Here is a 23,392-nt window from a genome sequence, read left to right on the forward strand (position 1 = left end):
GGGTTCATGTGAGTGAATCTTACTGTTCTTCGGACCGTGTATAAAAATGCTGCTCTGTTATCAGTTGTAGCTGCAGTTCTATCGTTGTGAGTCTCTCTCATGGTCCAATAGAATGCCCTTTTCAGAGAAAATACTCCAGATCTATTTACTATGATTTAGTTCTGGTATTGATTTTTATTTAGTATGAATACTCACATAATGAATCTATTAAACGATCTAAATACCACCTATTCACAAATTACTTGTGCCGCTGTTTTTTTTACTTATCGCGCCATTCTTTACGTTTGTATTGCAACAAAGTAAATTTTGTAGGCTCAGAGAAATCTTCTGGATTGTTTAGACCACATATTTGTTTTCTTTCTCAACAGTCATGATGCACAACGTAGTAATTTTGATTTTTCATTTGGATGTTATATACTCTTTACAAGATCTACAAGTTGCACACAATTCATATTTGATGTTTAGTCTTGCTAATTCTCGAAACATTCCCATGTTTGTTCTCCTACAGAGCTTTTGATATCTTATCTATACTCATGCTTAAAAGATACTCCCTCCGTAACTAAATATTAGAAGTTTTTGTAGTTCAATTTGAACAACAAAAATGTCTTAATATTTAGTTATAGGGTAGTACTTGTCTTGGTTGATTGCTTTATGAAGAAAGTAGACCATTTTAGATCGAAGATATGGATTTATGATAGTTTTGAGACAGAGAGGAAGAAATAACAAGTTTGGGAAATGATGAAACTTCCAAAAAATTTGACAATTTGATTCAGCATGTGGTTAGGTCATGCTCTCAGGAGATAAATGTTCTTCTGTAATTTTAGTTTCAAGTACTTTTGATTGATAATAAGAAGGATATGTGTTTATTGATTGTTTTATACTACTATTATTTAGGTGATGCAAATCAATATCTTGCTTTGTCTATGCTATGAAGTGGCCTAAGCGCTAGACCACGGGGAACCAGGAACGGTTACTTTCCTGGTGACCTTATTATTCGGTATGGTGCTTGCAAATTGATCTTTTGTTGTGTTTATTCACTGAAGCTTGTACTGTCAAACAGAGTTGCTATTGTATTGATGCCTTGGAATGTTGTTAAATCAAGTAATGCAGCTGAATTTGTCTACTACATGTTAATCTTGCTCTTTGATACTTGCTCACAAATTGTTTACTTGATGCTTGATGGCAACTGCTATTCTTACAAGACTATCAATCTGAGATATTATCATAACTCAGAAAAATGAGATGTGCACACATGTTTGTATTTTGATTTACTAATGGTTTCCTTCATGTGAATGTTTTATTGCATTATCCGATTTCTAATCTGCAGTAAATGTGACACAAGTTTATCACTTCTCATTGTATGGAGTGAACCGAGGCAGCAACTAGCTGGACGTGGAAGTGTTGTTCCTGAAGGTACTGAAATTGGAGCGGACTTCTCAGGCTCAATTATCATTTTTGTACCAAGTAGTTGCATGCATAACGAAGGTAGATGTTTGAACTATGAATCTGTTTTGCAGGAGAAGTATGAGGTTGTGCTTGAGAAGATCTCCAGGCTGGAGGAGATGGCTTCTCTATTCATTTATTTTCTCCCTGAAGGTAAGTACAGTGTGCAATGCACTCTATCTTTTGGAGGATAACAAAAAACCAACTTCGGTACTCTCTTAAGACAACCATGTGTATTATACACGGATGTCCGCTAAGTATTTTGGGAAGGGAATGAACAACTCTTTCAGAATAACAAACAAGTGCTACAATATAAGGAATAAGTACGTACATCTTATATTTTTTCACCTTGAAGAGCACATTACATTTGTTACGAGTTGAAACAATTTGTGTAGTTTATATTGAAAAGGCATCATGAAGGTGATGTAGATGTTTTTTTAAATAATCTGATATCTTTTGTTTTAAATCACATAGCATAAAGGTATTCTGCTAGCTATATAAAAATAGTAATATTAGAACTAGACGTATATTCTTTTTAGCTATGCCCTCCGTCCCAAAATAAGTGTCTCGACTTTGTACTAAACTTGAGACACTTATTTTGGGATGGAGGAAGTGCATTATTATAGTAGTTGTAAATAGAGGTAATATCACTGGTAGTCACTAAACTTGCGTTGGATGTGCAGTTTAGTGCTACAACTTAAAAATACGGATTTCCGATCAGTTAACTTGCGTCTAGGTTCATATACGGTCACTCTCGTTGACTGCCCGCGTATTTGCCGATGACATGGCATGCCACACAAGCAGAGGCCCACTGTCAGTGACACATGCCGTTTCAAGGAGTCGCATGCGTGGTGTTTTTGCACAGACCTCCCTGCACTTATTTTCTTTTGCACAAAAATGTCCTTGCTGACAGTGGCCCCACCAAAACCCGGTCACCAGCGTGTTTATATAGCGTGCGTCGAGGGCGGGAAATAACACTGTGGCGAGCGGGCTAATGGCGGGAAATGGCTTTGGAAGAAGTACTGGATGGCGGGAATGAGCTTGCGAAAGCGGGAGTAGTCACGGGTGTCGCCGGCGCGTATCTCTTACATCTGTCAGACGTACGGGCGGCGGAGCAAAGGAAAGAGATGGTACAAATAGTTGGTACAAAAGACTTGAGTACACGTAATTGAACAAATTAGTCTCACTGCCCGAGTGGCTAGATGGTGTGGGTTGTTGCTAGCACGCTCTGGGTTCGAATCCCAGGCCACTCATTTTTTTGGTTTATGACTGAACATATCTGAAGAATGTATTTGAGCATAAAAATGTCAGTAAAACAATGAAAAAAGCAGGCCACTTTTTTGGGCATATGACAGTAAGCATATGTGCAGACTCAGTTTAGCTTATGGCTATGAATATATCTGCAGAATGTATTTGAGCATAAAAATCTCAGTAAAACAATTCAAAAAGCAGACCACAGGCCACTTTTTTGGGCATATGACAGTAAGCATATGTGCAGACTCAGTATAGCTTATGGCTATGAACATATCTGCAGAATGTATTTGAGCATAAAAATCTCAGTAAAACAATTCAAAAAGCAGGCCACTCTTTTTGGGCATATAACAGAAAACATATGTGCAGACTCAATTTAGCTTATGGCTGTGAACATATCTGCAGAATGTATTTGAGCATAAAAATCTCGGTAAAACAATTCAAAAAGCAGGCCACTCTTTTTGGGCATATGACAGAAAACATATGTGCAGACTGATTTTGGGCATATGACAGTAAACATATGTGCAAACTGATTTTGGGCATATGACAGTAAACATATGTCATAGCTCCAAACTGGGAGAAGTAGCGAACAAAATCCATACTAAACAGGGAAATTAGTACTGACAAAAGCATGGTTCATTTGTCATGTAAACCTAAGCAGAACAAGGTCTTTTTTCCTGATTTACCCCAACAAAAGGAGCAGTTCATTCATGAACTATTCTACACAAAAGTTCATTCATGAACTTCATCACTTGGTCATCCAACTACAGAGATAGGAAATCATGCATGTCCTGAGGCCAGCCATCTCCAAACAGGCCATCTTGGGGTGCATTTTGGCTCACAAGTACCTCTTCTTCTCCCTGCATAAAAAGTGGTGGTTGCTGGCTGCTTTGTCCATCATTTCCAAAAAGCAAGTTGTAGAATCCTGGAGCAGCAGCCCTTGCTCCTCTGGGAGGATTACTTCCACTTGGGTAATTGCCACCTCTAGTTGCACTTGGAGCAGTTCCTCCCCTTGTTGCATTGCTTACTATTCTGCCTCCCCTTGTTGCATTGCTTGCACTTCTTCCTCCCCTTCTTGCATTGGTACCACTTCTACCACCCCTTGTTGCATTTCTTGCACTTCTTCCTCCTCTTGTTGCATTGCTTCCACTTGTTCCTCCTCTCACCCTGCCCCTGGACATGGCTGTTGTCACCCTGCCTATAGGGATTGTGTCCCTAGCATTAGCAATAAAGCTAGACTCAGGCAGGGGACCAAAGTCCATAGGTGCAGGGTATGTAAATTTTTCCTGCCAATATAGTTAACAGATAACATATCATATGAGCAATTGTTAATTCAGAAAAAAAATATTCCAAAAAGAACCAACACTGCATATTTTACCCTTTCCTGCATCTTGTAAACCATAGAATCTGGAGTTTGTGTTGGATCAAACTGTGGGTAAACTCTGTGTGGCATAATGTTCTACAGAAGTACAAGTAATATATCAATGCACAGAAGTACAAGTAATATATCAATGTACAAGAAAAGATGTAAGAAACTTACAGCAATTATGCTTGGATCATCGTATTCTTCTTCTGATTCCCCAGGTGCTTCCTCGGTAGGTGGTTGATTCACGTGTTTGTAATGCCCTTTCTTGTTATGATCAGCGCCCCCACAAACAGAGCAATGCATGCTAACACCATGCTTGGTCAACTTCCTAACTCCTTTCTTATCCTTCTTCTCCTCTGGATCTTTTTTCCTACTTTTCTTGGGCCTGCCCATTACTTTGGTGTATATGGGTGGAAAAACAGGATTGCCACGCATCTTTTCCCATTCCTCTGGATCCCTCATTGGCCTCATATTGAAGCCATAGCACTTCTTGTACTCCTCAACAGTGTAGCATGAATGGACCATGCTCTCAGGCTCAATTCTCTCATGCCTAAAACAAGCAATTGCATGATGACAAGGTATACCAGACAATTCCCACCTTTTGCAGTTACAGCTCAACATGTTCAGATCAACAATGTAAGTGTTGTTTAATGAGATAACCTGGAATACACCTCTTCCATACTCCCTCACCCTGCAATTTTTTGCCCACTCAACATACTTGTCCAGCTTCTTCTGTATCTTGGGGCAAAGCCTGCCTGTCCACTTTTCTGCCTCCCTTTGCTTACCAACCATCCTATTTGAAATCTTCCAGAAGATGTAATCCAGCATTGATTTAATTGGCAACTCTCTACCATCCAAAATGTAGCTACAAATATGTGTTCACACAATCAATGAAAGCAAATGCAACAGAAATCAAGCAATACATCATACTTGCAAACAATGAAACTAACCTGTTAAACACCTCACACATGTTATTCAGCAATATATCACACTTGCAGAAAGGGTCAAAGAAAGCTTTGATCCAAGTTCTTGGGGACAAGTTCTCAACCCAATTGAATGCTGCAAAGTTGTGATCTCTCATCTTATCCATGTTTCTGGTGTAGGCAGCTTCATTAGTGGATCTTGCTATGGCCCAGAGGTCATTCTTCAGTTGTTCACCCTTGTGTACTTTGTGGAAATTTTGGTAAATGTGCCTAACACAGTTCCTATGTTCTGAATCAGGGAAAACTTTCTTCACAGCATTCGTCAAACCCTACAACAACATAAACATCACTTAAAATATAATGATATTCTGTCGAGCTATCGAGCTAAAATCGAGCGAGCCAACATTGGCTCAAGATCGGCTTGTTTCTTGGTCGAGCTACATAAAGTGTTCAAACTCAGCTCGTTTCTTTTTGAGTCGATCTCGAGCGGTTCACGAGCCTCGAGCTTTTCTTGCATCCTGTTCCAGAACTTTGGAATAGAACATTTTACAAATAAAAGAACAAAAAAACTATGACTCACCTTCTGTCTGTCACTCATAATGGTGAATGTTGATGTATTGATTATATTCAGGTCATCCTTCAAAGAGGCTAGAAACCACTCCCAACTGTGTGTTGACTCCACTTCACATATGCCAAATGCTATAGGGAAGATACAATCATTTGGATCAATCCCAACTGCTGTCAATATATTCCCCTTATATCTTGTTTTGATGTGACAACCATCAAGGAAAATTATTGGTCTGCAGCCCTTCAAAAAACCCCTCTTACATGCATCATAAGACCAGTACAATGTTGAGAAGTGGTCCTTTGTGACCTTGGCCTTGTCATCAAACACTTCCTTTGTGCACAAGAAAAATAGACTCCCTGGATTGCTCCTTCTCAACTCCTGCCCATAGTCCCATAAAGTGTTGTATTGATCATCATCTTCTCCCCTGATTTCTTTAACGGCTGCTCTTCTTGCCCTTCCCAACTTACTCCTGTGAGCAACTAAGTTAAATTCTTGTTCCACCTTCTCTGAAAATTTCAGTAAGGGCATTTTCTCATTGCCTCTGAACTCTTCTCTGAACTGTTTAGTAAGAAAGGGAGCAGTAAGCACTTTCAGATCCCAAGCTTTGGTGCAAGTATGTTTGTCAGTATACTTCTTGATCTGAATGCTGCTGGATCTGTTGTCCTTGCCTGCCTTCAAGTACCAAGTACAATCATCCTTGCATACTGCCTCTAATGACCTGTTAGTATTCCTGAGCTTCCTCACCTTCACTCTATTTCTGACACTGTATGCATTGAGAGCATGTCTCAGCTCTATCATGTCTGCAAATACCATACCTAGCTTAAACACTGGTGCATTCAGGTCTGTGGTAGGGTTGAAAACACTGAATTTATGCTTCAACTTATCTTTCTCTTCTCTTGACATATTCAAATGACTGTCCTCCAGTGCATCTTCTGGGAGTTCTGCTTCATAGTCAGAAAATTCAGTCTTCTCTCTGTGGTCATCTACATTTTTGTCAACATGTGCATCAAACAGGTCATCGTCACCATCTTGCACATCAAAGTCACTCTCATAAAAATCCTCATCTGTTAACTCATCCTGAACATCACCCTCTTCTTCACTGCTCTGACCATGCTCCTCTCCTTGCTCTTCCTCCACTGCAGCTGTAAACCCAGAACTAGATCCTTCACCATATGACATCCTCCTCTTTGTTTTCCTTGATACATTCTGTCTTGGACTCTTTCCTTTCGCTGAGCAGCTAACATTTTCTTTTCCATTGTGTTTTGTGGGAGTAATGACCTTAGGCAGTTCTATCACTCCAGTAATCAAAACATCATCATCTGATGACTGCAAAGTTTCACCATGATCTACTACAAGCAGTAGGTTCTTGTGCTCTGTTGTTGCAATAATCATAAGAACAATATCTGCATCACATTGCATAAGCTTAAGCCCATCAGCAACGGTCTTCCCTGGTTGGCACCAATACACATCTAATTTGGAAGCTTCCATGTCATGTCCCAGTTGTGAAAGAAAATCCTTGATCCATAACATTGACCATGTGTCACTCTCACACATGTCAAACCAGTCAACCTCATAATCCATGTAAGTCTTGTTGCTCTCACTCCCACAGAACAAACCCTTGTGGTGGATCTGAACACTAAACAAGCCATCAAAATCACCTGCATTGTGAAAATAAAAAAATTCAGTAAGTAGGGTACGTCGAATTTACTGAAGAAAAATTCAGTTAACAAGTAAATAAGTACAACACAAGTTCAACAGCTAATTATCCATTATAGTACACATTTTGAGTACATTTTTAGTACACGCATTCAGCAGCTAATTATCCATTACAGTACCAATAGAGCACACAATCTTAAAAAAATAGAGTACACGCATTCAGTGTCAAAAAAATTCAGTTAACTGCATGCAGTTTCTGAAATTCAGAGTACACACATTTAGTGTCAAAAAATTCAGTTAACTGCATGCAGTTTCTAAAATTCAGACTAAACACATTTAGTGTCAAAAATTTCAGTAACTGCATGCACTTTCTGAAATTCAGAAGTTCAGTTAACTTCTTGCCCTTCCCAGTACAAACATCAGACATTTTTCAACTATATAATCTAACCAAACAGGGGACCTAGACCTTCCCGAACCCTAGTTCGATTTGCAAACAGCGGTCCTGGACCTTCAAAATCCAATCCGTCCTTTCAAGATCGGTTAAGAACAACGCGTCCATACGAGAAACTATCAAAGATAATGGCCATAACACATGAACCCTAGATACGCGAAACGGGGCAGGAAGAAGACGACCAGGAGCAGATGAGAGAAAAAAGACGGAGGAGAGCAGGGAGGGGTGGGGGTGGGGGGGCAGACGTACCATACGACGGCGCAGCTTCGCCCGGACGTCGACGACGCGGTTCATTCATCGCCTCTGACGACGGCCGCCGTCAAGCACCGCCTCCTCCGCCTCCGCCTCTGTTTGATCGGGAAACGAAGCGGTGGGGAGTTAGAATGAATGGCCAGAGATATTGGGGTACCGCTCCGCAAATATGCATGGTTGGCTTGCTCCCGCCCTTGCAGGGACATTTTTGCGCAAAAGAAAATAAGTGCAGGGGGTCTGTACAAAAACACCACGCACGCGACTCCTTGAAACGGCCTGTGTCACTGACAGTGGGCCTCTGCTTGCGTGGCATGCCATGTCATCGGCGAATACGCAGGCAGTCAACGAGAGTGACCGTATATGAACCTAAACGCAAGTTAACTAACCAAAAATCCGTATTTTTAAAGTTGTAGCACTAAACTGCACATCCAACGCAAGTTTAGTGACTACCAGTGATATTACCTCTTGTAAATACTAAATAGAAAACTTTCAAGTCTTCCATTTTTTCCAAACTGTTCATCGTATGAGACATAACAAAAAGCATTTGATCCATTGATGTGCAATACCAGACTCTATACTAACTTATATTTTTGGTCAACATAATTAAACCTGTCAATAATCAATCTACTTTGTAAAAATGAAGGGTTGCAACTATTATATGACAACAATGTTGTTTTTGGTACCTTCTCCTTCAGTTATGTGCAATTTGCGTTTGATTCCAATTTGCTGGTTTACAAATCTTATATATTTGTATCTTTGTCAAATGAAGTATGAGCTGCTATGTAACATTAAAGAACTCTGTTTATCCAGTCCTTTGTTGTGATGTATTTGCTAGCATGGGATGTCGGATTCAGAGCAACAAGGCGACTAAAGGATGGGGTTATCGCAAGGAGGCACACACATAGATGATCGGTGAGGTCGCTAGAGCTTATGAGGTGGAGTGAGGAACAAGAGTGTCGGTGTACTAAAGTAGGGGTACCCTTAGTACCCCGAACTTGTGCACGGGCAGTCGCAGCGTCCCGCGGCAAGGTCTGCCAGGTCACCGCCAAGATCCTCCGTGGTCCCTTTGAAGACCATTCAAGAACAAAGTACTCAAGACAAGACCCCGGCAAGAGGAGCTTGCCGGGAAAAAGGCAAGACCCCGGCAAGAGGAGCTTGCCGGGAAGGCCATCAGAAGCGTCCCAAGGCCCCGGCAAGAGGCGCTTGCCGGGAAGGCCGTCCGAGGCATTCCAAGGAACTTGCCGCGGCGCGCTACGCGCCCCGACAAGGCCCGGTGAGCGACAAGCTCCGGGGAGTGACAAGTCGACGGCCGCGGCAAGGCGCTTGCCGCGGCAAGCCCCCACTCCACGCCCGCGCTCCAGCACATTCACCCACGTGTCGCTCCGGGGCCCCTCCCGAGCGCACGTGGCAGGAGGCTGTGCAGCTAGGGGTGTGCGGTGGCACGCAGGCGCTGACAAGACAACCATCGTGGCAAGACGGTGGCGTCCCTAGCGGTCCCTTTCGGTGCTGTCTAGGCGACACAGACAGGCATTTAATGCCCTTGTCCCCTGCCGTCAGGGTTAGGTATGATAACACTGTAGTAGCTAGCTGTGCCTACTACAGCACCTAGCTGTGCCTACCCACGGCACCCCTTCCATTTTTGCCCTTGGCCCCCGTTGCTCTTTGTCGGTAACCCCTTGAGTATAAAAGGAGGCCCGTGTGCAACGTAGAGGGGGTCGGCCATCTGGAGAGCTCTCGCGAGGTTCAGCAATTCCACACACTCGCGCTCGCTCCCGAGCAAGAAATCAATACCAATCCACAAAGCAGGAGTAGGGTTTTACGCATCCGTGCGGCCCGAACCTGGGTAAATCGTTCGCGTGCTTCGCCTCGGTTTACTCCTCGCACGACCAACCGCCCGCTTGCTTCGCCTCGATCTACTCTTTGCACAACCTCCGCCCCCCGCCGAACCAAAAAGGGACCCGGTCCGCCGGTCCCATAGGTGCCCGTGGATCAGAAACCCTGGCATCTCTGGCGCGCCAGGTAGGGGGCGTCGAAGTTGTGTGAATCAGATCCGGCGTTCTTGCGGGCTAGATCTTCATCTTCTTCATCTATTTTCACCATCTTCATCAACATGCCGCCGAAGAAGAAAGTTTCAGAGGCGGCCGCTCCGTCCGCGCCGAGCCACCCACCGCCGGAGCAAACGGATGGTGGTGCAGGCGCCGGCGGAAGGGCACGCATCGACGAGGGAACTCACGGTGCTGCCAGGTCCCAGGGCAAGGCTGCGCTGCCCATCGGCGGCGTGGCCGGCTCCCACAACGACCGGGCGCCCTCCAAGACCTCGGCGTCCGTGCATGCTCCGCGCCCATCTCAGGAGGCGCGGGACCGGCAGCGTCATGGTACTCACGGTACCATGCACTCGCTGGATCAAGATCGAGCTGGTGGATCTCAGAGCGCCCAAGACCACCATGCACGTCAACACACCCAGAACAGATAAGTTGCCAAAGCCTGAGCAACCAGATCTCTAATTTTTGAGTTATCTCCCCTGGATCGGCTCACTTTGTATGAGAAGCCTGTGCGCAGAGGAGCCAACTCGTAGCTGGCTGCGCACTTGCGTTGTTTCAAGCTCGCTCAACAACATTAGGTGAGCCACGGCCAGTTGCTACACTGGCCGCGCCCTTGCATTGTTTCGAGCCTGCTCAACAACGTAAGTTAGCTGCGGCTAGTTGCTACACTAGCCGCGCCCTTACTTTGCTTCGAGCCCCGCTCAGCAACTTAAGTGAGCTGCAGTTAGCTGCGATGAGGTTTCTTGCCGGTAGCGGCACCGCCAGCAGCCTGCTGATGTTCCGCACTCAGCTCTCGCGGCCCTGGTGCCTGCGCCGGCAAGTTCCCTAAAAGCGTGGGGTAAAAACATACAAAGTTGACGCCGAAATGGGAAGACCCTTACCGGGTGAAACGAGTCACTGGGCCCGGCGCCGGCCGCCCTGAGACCGAAGATAGCATCCCAGTGAGTAATTCCTGGAGCATCGAGCATCTTCGTAAGTTTTACCCGTAAGGCGCGGTTGTCGGAACCCGTTCCGGCAACCACCTCTTGTACAAAGTCTTGCCGCTGTTGCATGTAATCCTTTGTACGAGGCCGGGCGCAGATCCCGTGCACAGTAAAGCTCGCGTGCTCCGCGCATTTTGTTGATTTTATGCTTTCTATTTTCTGGCATATATGATCTGACATTTGTGCAGCACCAGCCCCACGGTAAGCGATAACGGGCTGCAAGGCTCTATATCTTTATTTTCTCTTCTTTCTTTTCTTCCTTCTTCCAAGGAAAGAAAGGATCCCTCGCCCACAAGTTTGCCGGGGGGGAAGGGAGAAGAAAAGGGTATGGACCAGGCGTCGTTCAAGAATTTCATCTTGCCGGGAAGCAAACGACAGAAAAGCTAAGTTGCCAAAGTTTGAGCAGCCAAATTTTTTAAATTTCAAGTTATCTCCCTTGAACGATCGCACTTTGTATGGGAAACCTGTGCGCGGAGGAGCCAACTCGTAGCCGGCTGCGCCCTTACATTGTTTCGAGCTCGCTCAACAACATTAGGTGAGCTGCGGCTAGTTGCTACACTAGCCGCCCCCTTGCATTGTTTTGAGCCTGCTCAACAACGTAAGTTAGCTGCGGCTAGTTGCTACACTAGTCGCGCCCTTACTTTGCTTCGAGCCCCGCTCAGCAACTTAAATGAGCTGCAGCTGGCTGCGACTAGGTTTCTTGCCGGTAGCGGCACCGCCAGTTCCGCGCTCAGCGCTCGCGGACCGGATGCCTGCACCGGCAAGTTCCCTAAAAGCGTAGGGCAAAAACATACAAAGGGAGGAGTCAAGTAAAGGGAATAACATTGCAATGGCTGTCCAGAAGAAAGTTATATTACAAAATAGCTTGTCGCAGCTCTAATAAATGTTTCCTATGACATAGCTAGCAGCGACAAGGAAAGAAGGAAGCCGGCGGCCTAGTCGACGCGGTCGCCCTCGACCCTCTTGATCCCGCTCACCTTGTCCACAATGGGTGCGACAAGGGCCTTGAGCTCTTCCTGATCGATATCAGGCGGCAAGGATCTGAGGACGTTGTGGAGGCGGAGGCCTGGATTGCGGAAGGCCACCTTCATCAACACCTTCTGAAGGGCTCCCGCACAGATCTCGCGCGACTCGTCGGCCAGCCGCTTCGGGATCTCATCCCGGAGCCGCTGGAGCGCCGTCGCCACGCCTTGGAAGAACATAGTGAGCTTGGCGCTAGGTTGGAGGTTCTCGTCGGAGGAGTACCCGAAGTCCTCCACCCCCAGCTGCGCCAGCTCCTTGTCGATGTCCCCGGCGGCGTTCACGAGGCTCTCTGTCCAGTGCTCCACCGTATCCCTGAAGGCGTTTTGGGTGGTGGCAGCACTCTCCAGCAACGCCTTGTCGGCATCAATCTCCTTCTTCAGGGCCGCCTCCCGTTCCTTGGCGCCGTCCAGCGCCTTGGTCAAAGCAACCAGCCTCGACTCGAGGGCGGCGTTGGAGTCCTTGGCGGCGCTGAGCTCTTCGCCATATGCTTTGCGGTCAGCCTCCAGCTGCACCACCTTCATCTCCAGCACCTTTTTGGCGGCCTCGGCAGCGGCGGCAGCGTCCTCCGCTTGCTTGAGGGCTCCGCCCAGCTTCTCCTCGCGCGCGGCAAGCTCCTCCTCGTGAGCGTCGAGGTTGACCTTCCGCTGCGCCTGCTCGCCCTCTTCCGCGGCTAGCTTCACGGCGGCAAGTCGCTGCAGCTCTTCGGCTTCGGCCTTCTCGAGGAGAAAGGCCTTTTTCGCTTCAGCGAGCTGCTCCCGCTCCTCTGCCAAGGATCGGACGGCTTCCCGGTGGAAACCCGCGAGCTCGTCTGCGCGCTTCTCAATGTCTGCTCCCGCCTTCGCGACAAGCGCCTCGTGGGACTCCAGCTTGGCTTGTCGCGCGTGGTAGAGCGACATCAACCTGCGCAGCAGCTGCTCCTCTTCGGGCTCGTTGCTACTGCTGCTCGGCGCGTCGACCAGCTTCAGACCCGCGGAGGCAAGCACTTCCCCGTCAAAGACCTTCCCCTCGACCGGCGCCCTGGAGCCTGATGCCCAGGGGAGGTTGATGAAGACGCCTTCGCCGGCTTTCAAGTAAACGCCCGGCTGGGGCTCCTCGGTGCTTGGCGCTGCGGCCTCGGCGGACGGGTCGGCGGTCGGTGCAGCGCCTGGCGCTCCTGCAGCCTCTGGACCGTCAGTACGATCGCCAGATCCCTCGCCAGCCGCCGCGGCGCCAGCCTTGGCGGCCTTGGCGCTGGCGGCGTCGCCACCACCGGCTGCGTCCTCAGCGGCGACCTCGGTCTCCATCCGCTCCGCAGCGGATGGGTCTGATGGCCGGCAAAGGGGGGAAGAGTCAAACATGATCCAACCAAAAACTCAAAGAGACCAGAAGAAGAAGAACCCAAGGGAAGATTTGAGGCAAGGAGATTACCTGCGCTGGGCTCGGTGGCCATGGTCTCTGCCGCTGGGGGGATGCTGGTGCCGTCCCTTGGCGGAGAGCTTCCCCTTGCCGGAGAGCCACCCCCTGCCGAAGAATCTCTTGCCGGAGAATTTTCCCTGGGCGGCGTAGTTGAAGTAGATGGCATGCCGGGGGCTGTCTCCGGACGCTCCTGGTGAGGCTGCTCTGCTCCTACACAAGGCGATAAGCGGATATCAGCAAAGATAAGTACCCATGCGCGCCTCACCGCGGCAAAAAGTTCACACACTTACGCTGGGGGCTGCCATGGAGGAAAGTCGCCAGGTCCGGCAAGGTTGTCTCGGGCGCGCCACCTGTTGTCGCAGTGGGCACGTCCTCGACGATGACCACCGGGGCCTTAGCTCTCTTTGCCGCTCTCTGGGCCAGAGTCCTAAAAAGGAGCAGGCTCAGGGAAAAGCAATTGAGAAGCAAGAACAACAACAAAAACCGAAGAAATGCGAGTGCAGCAAGAGAAGCTTACTCTTCTTCATCCTCCTCGTCGGAGCTCAGCGCGGAGAAGTCGAAGCCCGGCGCGCTCCCAGAGCGAGGAGGCGGAGGAGAAGCTTCCCTTGGCCGCTTAGCGGGAGCAGTGGTGGCGGTCTGAGAAGACTCCGCTCCGGCTGTCGGCACGGCACGGGAGGCGGCAGGGACCGAAGCGGTGGTCCGGCTGGACCCCGCTCCAGTTGCCGTCGTAGCATGAGGCGCTCCCGCGGCAACGGTGTTTGCCGTGGTCGAGCGCGTCACGCGGCGTGGCGACTGTTGACCCGCTTGCCGCTCCGCCTCATCGCCAGCCTTGCGGAGACGCCTCCTGGGCGGCGTTGGGGCCTCTGATTCTGGTGGGCTGTCCGGAGGTAAGGAGGAAGAGGAGTCGACTTGCCGCGAGCTGCCCGTATCTTTGGTAGGCTCGCTCGGCTCAGCATCTTGCCCGGCAAGCCCCTCCTTGCCGGCGGACTCCCCTTGCTCGCCACAGCTCGCCACTTCTGCCGCGTCTGCTTCCGCGGTGGTGAACCCAAACTCGCCCGCGGCTGCGGCAGCCGCCGCCTCCTCCAGCCTGGTGGCGATGCGCGCCATCTCCGCGTCAGTGGTGTCGCGGGTGAGGCCGTCTTTCTCGTCGGGGCGGACGGCCACTTCCACCAAGTTGTCGAAGAAGTGCTGCACGACCTCGTCGGCAGGCTCCTGCCAAGTTGGCACAATCCCGTGCGAGTCGCATTCCGGCATCATTGCACGGATGCGGTCGAGCACGGAGTTGTTGCACAAAGGCACGATGCCCCCCGGCAACCTGAACACCTCGGGATGCTGGGGGTCATATCTGAACAGCTCCTGCAGCATCGCATGGAGCTCCAGAACTGTGAAGTTGAAGTTGAGGCCCGGCCGCAGCCTCATAATGTCCGCCGCGTTCTTGAACTCCCAAGTTGGCCTCCCCCGCTCTTGCAGGGGGGCGATGCGGCGGAGGAGGAAGTCTGCGCCAACCGCGCCGGCAGTGAGCCCGGCATTCCGAAGGCGCAGGATCCTGGTGACAGCGATCCCCAGCCTGTCGTCCTCCGGGGCCAGGACGCTCCAGTCGTCGCCGCGCGCCACCGGGGTTTGGCGCCGGGCGGTGAAAGGCTGCGGACTCTCCTCGACAATCCAGCACCAATCAGCCCTCCACTCCTCCCACTTGCCGCGGAACTCTCCCTCCAGATAGGTCTCCTTCTTGCCGGTCCTCGAGATCCAGGCGATTCCGCCGGATAGAGGCTCTCCCCTCTCTACTCGAGGAGTGAAGAAATGGCGGAAGAGGGCTACGCTGGAAAGAACTCCGACAAAGTTTTCGCACAGATGCGCGAAAACTGCCATTGACAGAACGGCATTGGGGGTGAAGTCGAGGAGGTGGAATCCATAGGTGTTCATGACATCGCAGAAGAAATCGGAGAAAGGCGGGCAGAGCCCGCAGTGGAAGAACAATGCGAAGAAGGCGTATCCAGTCGGAGCCTCCTTGCAAGCGGCGGCGGGGAGTACCTTTGTGCGCGGATGCGCGCACGTCTCCGCCGACCAGAACAGAGAGTAGTCCTCCCACAGCTCCTTCGCGCCGAGCCTGGGGGGGGGGGGGAAACAGCCCGCGTCTTCCGCAGCGCCGCGAGCCGATGCGCCTCGGTCGTCTTCACGGTCTTCCCCCTGTCGGCTTTCGTAGCCATGGCGGAAGCAGTGGAGGGGGTCGACGGCGTTGGTGATGCTGGCGGCGGTGGAGGGCGAAGCGCTGCTCTCTCTCTCCCTCAGCTTTGGGGAGGCGAGGGGGCGGCGGAGATTTCTGAGATTGGGAACGGCAACGGGCGGATGGCCCGACTGCCCCTGTTTCCCCTGCTTATAAGGGGGGAGGAGGGCGGACGTTCCACATTTCGAGAAAAGGAACCCCCACGACCTCTCCCACGACGCCACATTCAACGCGTGCCATTCGGGGGGAGGGCGCGGGGGAAGCAGAAAGATATGCGGCGTGACCTAGGCCGCGCGTGCCCGTGCACCATTTTGGGCCTGGCCCAACAGCGCTCGGCACCGTGTCTGGCCCAGGCCCGGGGGCTCCTGTCGGTGTACTAAAGTAGGGCGGAACGGATTCTGTCGCCACGATGTTGAATGGGATGTGCACCACTGTTTTTGTGCCTATATTAAAGTATATTTGTGTGATGAGCAGCTACAGCTTGTGTTCGCAAATTTGTTCCTTTTTGGCTTTAACCATTTTTTGTGAAGAGAATATTTTGTAAACCAGTGCAAACTTTGCCTAAATTACCATCCATTTGGCAAAGTGTTAAAGCAGATTAGATCATCCCTCGCAATAAGCATTGGAGTGAAGTTTCAACCCATTGATTCTATATGTCCTCTCCAGTACCTTTCGTGCTAAGGGGCAGTGTTTGTGTGCACTCCGAATACTAATGCTAGATGTTCTCTTCAAAAGCAAAACTAAAATGATTATATTTTAACATTTGACCTTCAAATGGTTTGCATGCTCATTGGAAATAGTAACGTACTTTGAGTTATATCTGAATTAATGCAATTGTTGTTGCGTAGCGACGCACTTATTAGTATACCAAATAGCTATGACCTTATAGTTTTACCGTCTCTGCTGTCATTGTGTTTGGATTTTCCTTTCTTATTATGTTTCTACTTTTAGTACTTGCTCTTTCATGTTCATGCTCTTAGTACTGAACTTAATGTCAATATAAGCTTTTATGTTCTCATAACGCACTGGACTCGATGCGGCTTTATAATCTCACGACTATATTGAACTTGATGATGTCTTGCTTTTGGTACAACTGAATTTTTTTTCTTTTTCTTGAACCAGAGAATTCGTTGTCCTGTTGAATACGTGTGCTAAACAGTGTTTCCTACTTACTTGATCATTATATGCTTGACCCAAACGTTAGGACCGGCACCCTCGCGCCAAGGCGCGGTACCGATCTAGTTAGGGCATTAGAGCAACTCCAATGGGGCGATCCATTTCGTCCGTGGCCGTTCGCTTGGGTCGGTGCGGACACAAAAGACGGCCCAACGCGCCGACCCAAACGGACGCGTGCCCGTTTTTTATCCGCGGGCAACCCATTCCCGGACCATTTTTTAGCCGGATTCGCGTCGGCGCGGACACGCGACGGACGCGCACGCCCTCGCCTACTCCTGTCCTCGGGCCCGCTGGTCTATGGCACATTGACCTCCCGTCTCACCCTGCGGCCAACAAGAAACCCTCCCGCCTCCTCCGTTGCCGACGCCGCCGCCCATTTTTTTCCGGCGACTCTTCCAGCTGCCACCGCCTCCACATCCGCCCAGCAACGCCGCCCCTCCCCTCCCCGCATGTCCTCATCAGTCGCCCTCCGCCATCGTTTTGTCGCCGGGCAGCAAACTGCTTCCCACCGCAGCTTCCCCCACCGCACAGCCACCCGCGACCAAGAAGCCGCCTCGCCGCCCCTGCCACATTCGACCGACACGCTCGTCGGACGCCGTCACACTCGTCCGACGCCGGCAGGGCAGCTAGCTGGTCTGTGGGTGCCGCGACTCCTCTCGTCGGCCGTCTCCTTTGTCGATGCCCACAAACTGTTCGACAGTTTGCCAAGGTACGAAATGGACTCCGCCGACGAGTTCTTTTTCCACAATTTCCTTTGCGACTCCGACGATTCGTCGTCCGACGACGAGGAGCAGATATTGGCTGCCGTGTTGGTCCATCACCACCTCAACAGCCAGCGGCCGTTGTTCCGTGGCTCCATTCCAGGCCATCTTCCGGCGTTGAATCGCAACCGAGAAAGCGGGCATTTCCTTCTCTGGAAGGACTACTTTGATACAAGAAACCCGTTGTTCAAACATCACAAATTCCGTCGCCGGTTCCGTATGAGTAGGCATGTTTTCAACCGTATTAGAGAGGGAGTGATCGGCTATGATGACTACTTCAGGTGCAAAGAGGATGCCGTCGGCAAGATTGGTTTCTCCTCTTATCAGAAATGCACTGCCGCCATCCGAATGCTTGCAAACGGAGTGCCCGGTGATCTTATTGACGAGTACGTCCGTATGAGCGAATCTACATGCCTAGAGTCCCTGTATAAGTCCTGCAAGGTTGTTATTACTGTGTTTGGCCCTGAGTACTTGAGAGAGCCGACAGTTGAAGATACGACCCGTTTGTTGGCGATGAATGCCAGCAGGGGCTTCCCGGGGATGCTTGGCAGTATAGACTGCATGCACTGGGAGTGGAAGAATTGCCCTCTGCTTGGCAAGGGCAATATAAGGGACATGTCAGGGCTTGCACTGTCATACTAGAGGCCGTGGCGTCTCAAGATCTCTGGATCTGGCACTCTTTCTTTGGCATGGCTGGATCACACAACTTTACTGTCAACGGCCACAACTACGACAAAGGGTACTATCTGGGTGACGGTATCTATCCTCAGTGGACCACTATTGTCAAGACAATACCCAACCCTGTCGGAGAGAAAATGAGAAGATTTGCCCAAGAGCAAGAAAGTGCTAGAAAGGATGTCGAGCGTGCCTTTGGTGTTTTGCAATCTCGATGGAGCATCGTTCGGTATCCTGCTAATACTTGGAGCATGCAGAAACTGTGGGAGGTGATGACTGCATGTGTGATCATGCACAATATGATAGTAGAAGACGAGCGCCCGGAATGTCTGTACAATCAAGGCTTTCAGTTTCAGGGTGAGAATATTGTGTCTGAGCATGGAGTAGCGGCAACAATTGAGCAGTTCACTCAATTTCAAGACATGTGTGATTGGGAAACTCACGTGCAACTGCAAAATGATTTGGTTGAGCATATGCGGGCTCATGTTGGCAACCAATAGATGTATCTTCTTTTATTCGTTTGCAAAACTATGTGAAACATTTTTATTTGTATTTGGCCTGTAAAACTATACTATTTATTTGGGCTGCCAGACTTAAACATTTTCATTTGATAAAATATGTTGAATGCAAATCAATATACAATTGGGCGGCCAGCCGGTCACGCCGGCATATATGGGTCGACGCGTTGGGCGCACTGTCGACCCAAATACAAAACTGGACGGACGCCGGGCAGGCGGCCGACCTAAACGAACAAAAAGCGGACAAATGCGCCGCCCGTTTGAGTCGGCCCGTCGGAGTTGCTCTTAGTTACAACCGGCCCTGTAAGAGCAACTCCAATAGGCGGACCCATTTCGTCCGCACATGTCCATTTGGGTCCGCGCGGCCAAAAAACACTGCCCAACGCGCTGACACATTTCTATTTTCTGTCTGCATTGTGTCTGCGCGGACCCATTTCAAGCGCAAATTTGGGTTGCATTTGGGTCCGAGGCGGGCACAAAGCAGGCGCTCTTTGCGTTCTCCTCGGCCACTGCATGCAAGACTGGCCCACCTAGCACAAACTCACCACCTCCCACCTCTCTTTCTTCTTTTTTCTCTGCCCAGCCCACGAGCCCCCGCGTTGACGAGCACCCGCGTCCCGGCCGGTATCTCGCAAGCAGTGGACCGTGCATGGCTCGGTGGTCAAAGAGGACATGCACCAGGACCAGTTTCGTCCTCGTCCTCGCCCCGCGCCATGCCCCGCTCGCGTCGCGCGACCTGCAGCGCGCGCGAGACGCGACGACCTGTAGCGCGGCGAGCTGGCGGCCAGGAGCGGGCGTGGCGAGCTGGAGCGGATGCCGCGGCGACTTGAAGTGCACGCGCGACCTGCAGCGCGGCGAGCTGACGGCCGGAGCGGGCGCAGCGAGCTGGCGCGGATGCCGCGGCGAATTGTAATGCACGCGCGACCTGCAGCGCGGCGAGCTGGCGCGGATGCCGCGGCGACTTGTAGTGCACGCGAGACGCGACGACCTGCAGCGCGGCGAGCTGGCGCGGATGCCGCGGCGACCTGCAGCGCACACGAGGCACGGCAACCTGCGGCGCGGCGAGCTGGCTGCGAGCACATGGGAGTCCCACGCGAGCTCCGCGACCTGCAAGCTGCCTGCCTGTTACGTGTTCGATGAAATGCTGGAACGGACATGCAAAAAAAAGGTTTGCCTTTTGTTGGACGCACTGACCGACCCAAACGAAAAAGCGAACATGCATATCCGCTTGGCCGACCTAAACGGACAAAAAGCAGACAAAATCTGCGTCCGTTTAAACCACCCCGTTAAAGTTGCCTTAAATCTGATACGCCCATGGGGTGCCCAGGGGATGTATAATCCCAGAGTAACTTTTTTTTGCCTAAGGAGTATTACAAAACTTGATTAGTTTATAAGGAAAGAAAGTTGCATAGCTTCACGTAACAAGCTACATAGGTGTACCATTTTTGTTCGCTCCTATAGGTACTGTTATATTATTATTTTACAACAACAATATAATAGGCTCTATAGACCTGTCTCGTGAAGTATAGCACAGATAGTGAGAAGAAAGCAATTGCGTTGCTAAAACCACCTTACGGTTTTTGGGCTTGTTTCATGGACATACAAATGCCAGAAATGGATGGGTAAGTCTTTAAATGACCGCTCACAATTTTCTTTGAGTATTAATCTGCCAGTCAATTATTCATTTTTATCATGCATATTTTTCCAGGTTTGAAGCCACTAGAAGGATCAGAATGATGGAAAGAGAGCTAAATGAGCGGATAGAACGTGGCGTCACCGGAATGTGCTAATGTTCGGACGTGGCAAACTCCGGCATTGGCCATGACAACAGATGTTATCCGGGCAACATATGAGCACTGCTAGTGAAGAGTAAAATCTGAAAAAAGAATTAAGTAAAATTTGAAAATATTATGACTTTTTTTGTAAGAAACATTGATGTTTTTTTACGCGTGTGCAAATTCTCGCGATGGAATTACATTCGTGCAGATGTGGGTAAAAAAAAGTTGATGCCCAAAAAGTACCTTATGCCGCCTGCACGTAGGTACACTCACGCGTAATGGGACAAGTACTTCCGCATTCTAAATTATTCGTCGCAGAAATGAATGTATCTAGAATTAAAATACATCTAAATGCATCCATACATGCGACAAGTAATTCGAAACGAAGGGAGTAGCTCGCTAGCACATTGGATTAGACGGATTTTGTAATGAAAAATACCAGATTAGGTCTGTGAGCTCCGCCCTTAGGATTACCAAATATGTCCAATCCAATGTGCCAGCATCATTATTTGTGTATGTGAATGTGATAGCTGGCCTTTAAAATTAATAAACACCGATGATGAACGTGCATGCACCGATGCCGACGACTAAGTTTTTTTACCGGAGCCGGGAGTTACCGGTAAGCAATCCACCGTCTGTCACTTTCATCAAGATTCGTGCAGCTTTTATATTCTATTTCCGGATATAGAATACACATAGTAATACATGTACTAGTACCAGATGAAGTCAGCTTTTTATAGAAGAAAGAGAGTTGGGTAGAGAGAGCTGTGCATGCATGCCTGCATTCTCTCAGGCCATACATATGACATGCATTTTATTTTCATCCCCATATTTTTAATGATTTGTATCTTTTAAACCAAATGTCCAATATTGAAATTTTTTGTATATTTGAATTCGTGGTGACAAGACCTTCAAAACAAGATCAATTTTGCATATATTTTGTTTTATATATTTCAATTATCTTTGAAATCATTTTCATAAAACATTAGATTTTAAAGCTATATTTTGCTTGTTTCAAGAAACTTATTTCAGAAACAATATTACACTCACTCAACTGAAAAACTAGATTTCACTTGTTTCAACAATAAACTTTACTTGTTTCAAAAAAATTAATATTTCCAAATTGTTTCACTCATTTCAAAGAATATAATTTCACTAGTTCCAAAATAAGAATTTAACAAATTTGAAAAATCACATTTCAAATAATATAATTTCACTAGTTCCAAAACTAATTTCACTTCGTATTTACCAAAAAATTATTGAAATGCATTTCACTTGGCAGAGATATCTGTTTCAAACATTGAAATAGTCGTTTGACACTAAAAAGATGTATTTCACTTTTTTCAAATAACTTATTTCACTCATTTCAGAAAATACATTACAGTCGCTCAATTGAAATACAATATTTCACTTTTTTCAAAAAACTGATTACACTCATTACAAAAGATAGATTTCACTAGTTTCAGAAAAACACATTACAGTCACCCCATTGAAGACACAATTTCAGAAGCTGAAATATGAAACTCACAAAGAAAACTATATTCAGAAAAGTGATTTCAATCATTTCAATAACTGATTTCATTTTTTTCAAAAATTGTAATTTGAAATGAGTGAAATTAGTATTTTGATATATTGAAATAGTAAAAATTAAACTAGTTTAAATATATTCAAGATTGGTCTTATTCTAAAGTCTTATGTTCAAGAATTTGAATATATGAAATTTTTAAATAATAGAACATTACTGTAAAAAATATTGGCTATCTAAAAATGTAAACAAAAATAAAATGCATGAATTTGTTTGAGAGAGAGGAGAGATGCCGCATGCATGCGTACAGCCCACTCCAAATAGTACTGCCTTTCTTTTCCTGCCATGGGCCTATTGATGTGACATTGATTTGACCATATACAAATGATTACCTGCCATAATATATGGGTATACATATGAATGGGTCCTACTTAGACTCAGATCACAAAGCAGTTGAACGGTGGATGCTATGCCGGTACATCGCGGCTCCGGTAGAAAGGAGTTTCCGCTGATGCCGATCGATGCAGGCCATAAACAGTGTGAAATGTTCAACGTGCATGTATCACAGACGCAGAAAGCATGTTCTCTTCGTCTGCCTAAGTTCCTGATCACTTTATGGTTCTTCTAGCTAAGTTGCTGCTCACTTTTATCACGATACTGCACCCACAGCACTACAAGCACAGCAACTAACAAATACGTCCACCCATGAGATCTACTGAACTATGGAGCAGTGGAGCACTTTCCTGCAGCGAATTATTAGCAGATTGCCTAGCTCGTAGTGTCCTGTGCTGCAACTGGCGCGAGCTTTGCACCAGTTGCATGGGATAATGATGATGGTTATAGCGTGATCCCTGCAGTACTCCTGTCACTTGCGCTGATAGAAATGTTCGTGGACAGAAACCGAGCGACGACGACAATGGTCTCTAGCTAGCTGCTGCTGGAGATAAGGAATTTGCAGGCTGGGCACGCACCTTTTGCACCATGAGCTTTTCTAGGATTCGGAGCTGCAAATCTTGCTGAGTAGTGCCGCCCAAAATGGCACATCACATGAGATTCCCTTCACTGTATAGCTTCTAACCTAGGCTGCATCACGGCTAGGTGCATTCCCAGGTTCATCTACCCGGCTCCAAGACCTTGCATGCATTTGCACACCACAGTCCACATGGGGCAAACAAGCTTGCTACTAGATCTTTAGTATTTCGCCTAGACTTATAAATAGCAGCCGGCTATGTGCTCATCAGCAGGGTAGATTAGACAAGTGAGGTGTGGTCCACGGGAGATGAGCAGAGTCATGGCTAAGTAGTTTGGTTGGTTGTCCACTGGAGTTCTCCTCAAATCACTTCAGTAGCTAGCTTAACTATGTCTCAGTGCATTGACACTTT

At 48.3% G+C, this 23,392-nt stretch overlaps 1 protein-coding gene and 1 long non-coding RNA gene across 2 annotated transcripts; one reads left to right on the forward strand and one right to left on the reverse strand.

Annotated features, from left to right (window-relative positions):
• The first annotated feature begins 1,254 nt into the window (after positions 1 to 1,254).
• LOC125539576 lies at positions 1,255 to 8,856 on the forward strand. The gene is made up of 3 exons (XR_007296902.1): positions 1,255 to 1,413; positions 1,518 to 1,596; positions 8,746 to 8,856. It is a non-coding gene; the product is annotated as an uncharacterized LOC125539576 (long non-coding RNA).
• Positions 2,777 to 8,066, reverse strand: LOC125539574. The gene is made up of 6 exons (XM_048703063.1): positions 7,908 to 8,066; positions 5,564 to 7,209; positions 5,011 to 5,312; positions 4,235 to 4,925; positions 4,073 to 4,153; positions 2,777 to 3,980 (listed from the first exon to the last, which is right to left on the reverse strand). Exons 1-6 carry the CDS (start codon positions 7,954 to 7,956, stop codon positions 3,459 to 3,461), a joined length of 3,291 nt encoding a protein of 1,096 aa, XP_048559020.1. The 5' UTR covers positions 7,957 to 8,066; the 3' UTR covers positions 2,777 to 3,458.
• Positions 8,857 to 23,392: the final 14,536 nt, after the last annotated feature.

Source organism: Triticum urartu, chromosome 2, assembly GCF_003073215.2.
Source record: "Triticum urartu cultivar G1812 chromosome 2, Tu2.1, whole genome shotgun sequence".
Taxonomy (NCBI): Eukaryota; Viridiplantae; Streptophyta; class Magnoliopsida; order Poales; family Poaceae; genus Triticum; species Triticum urartu.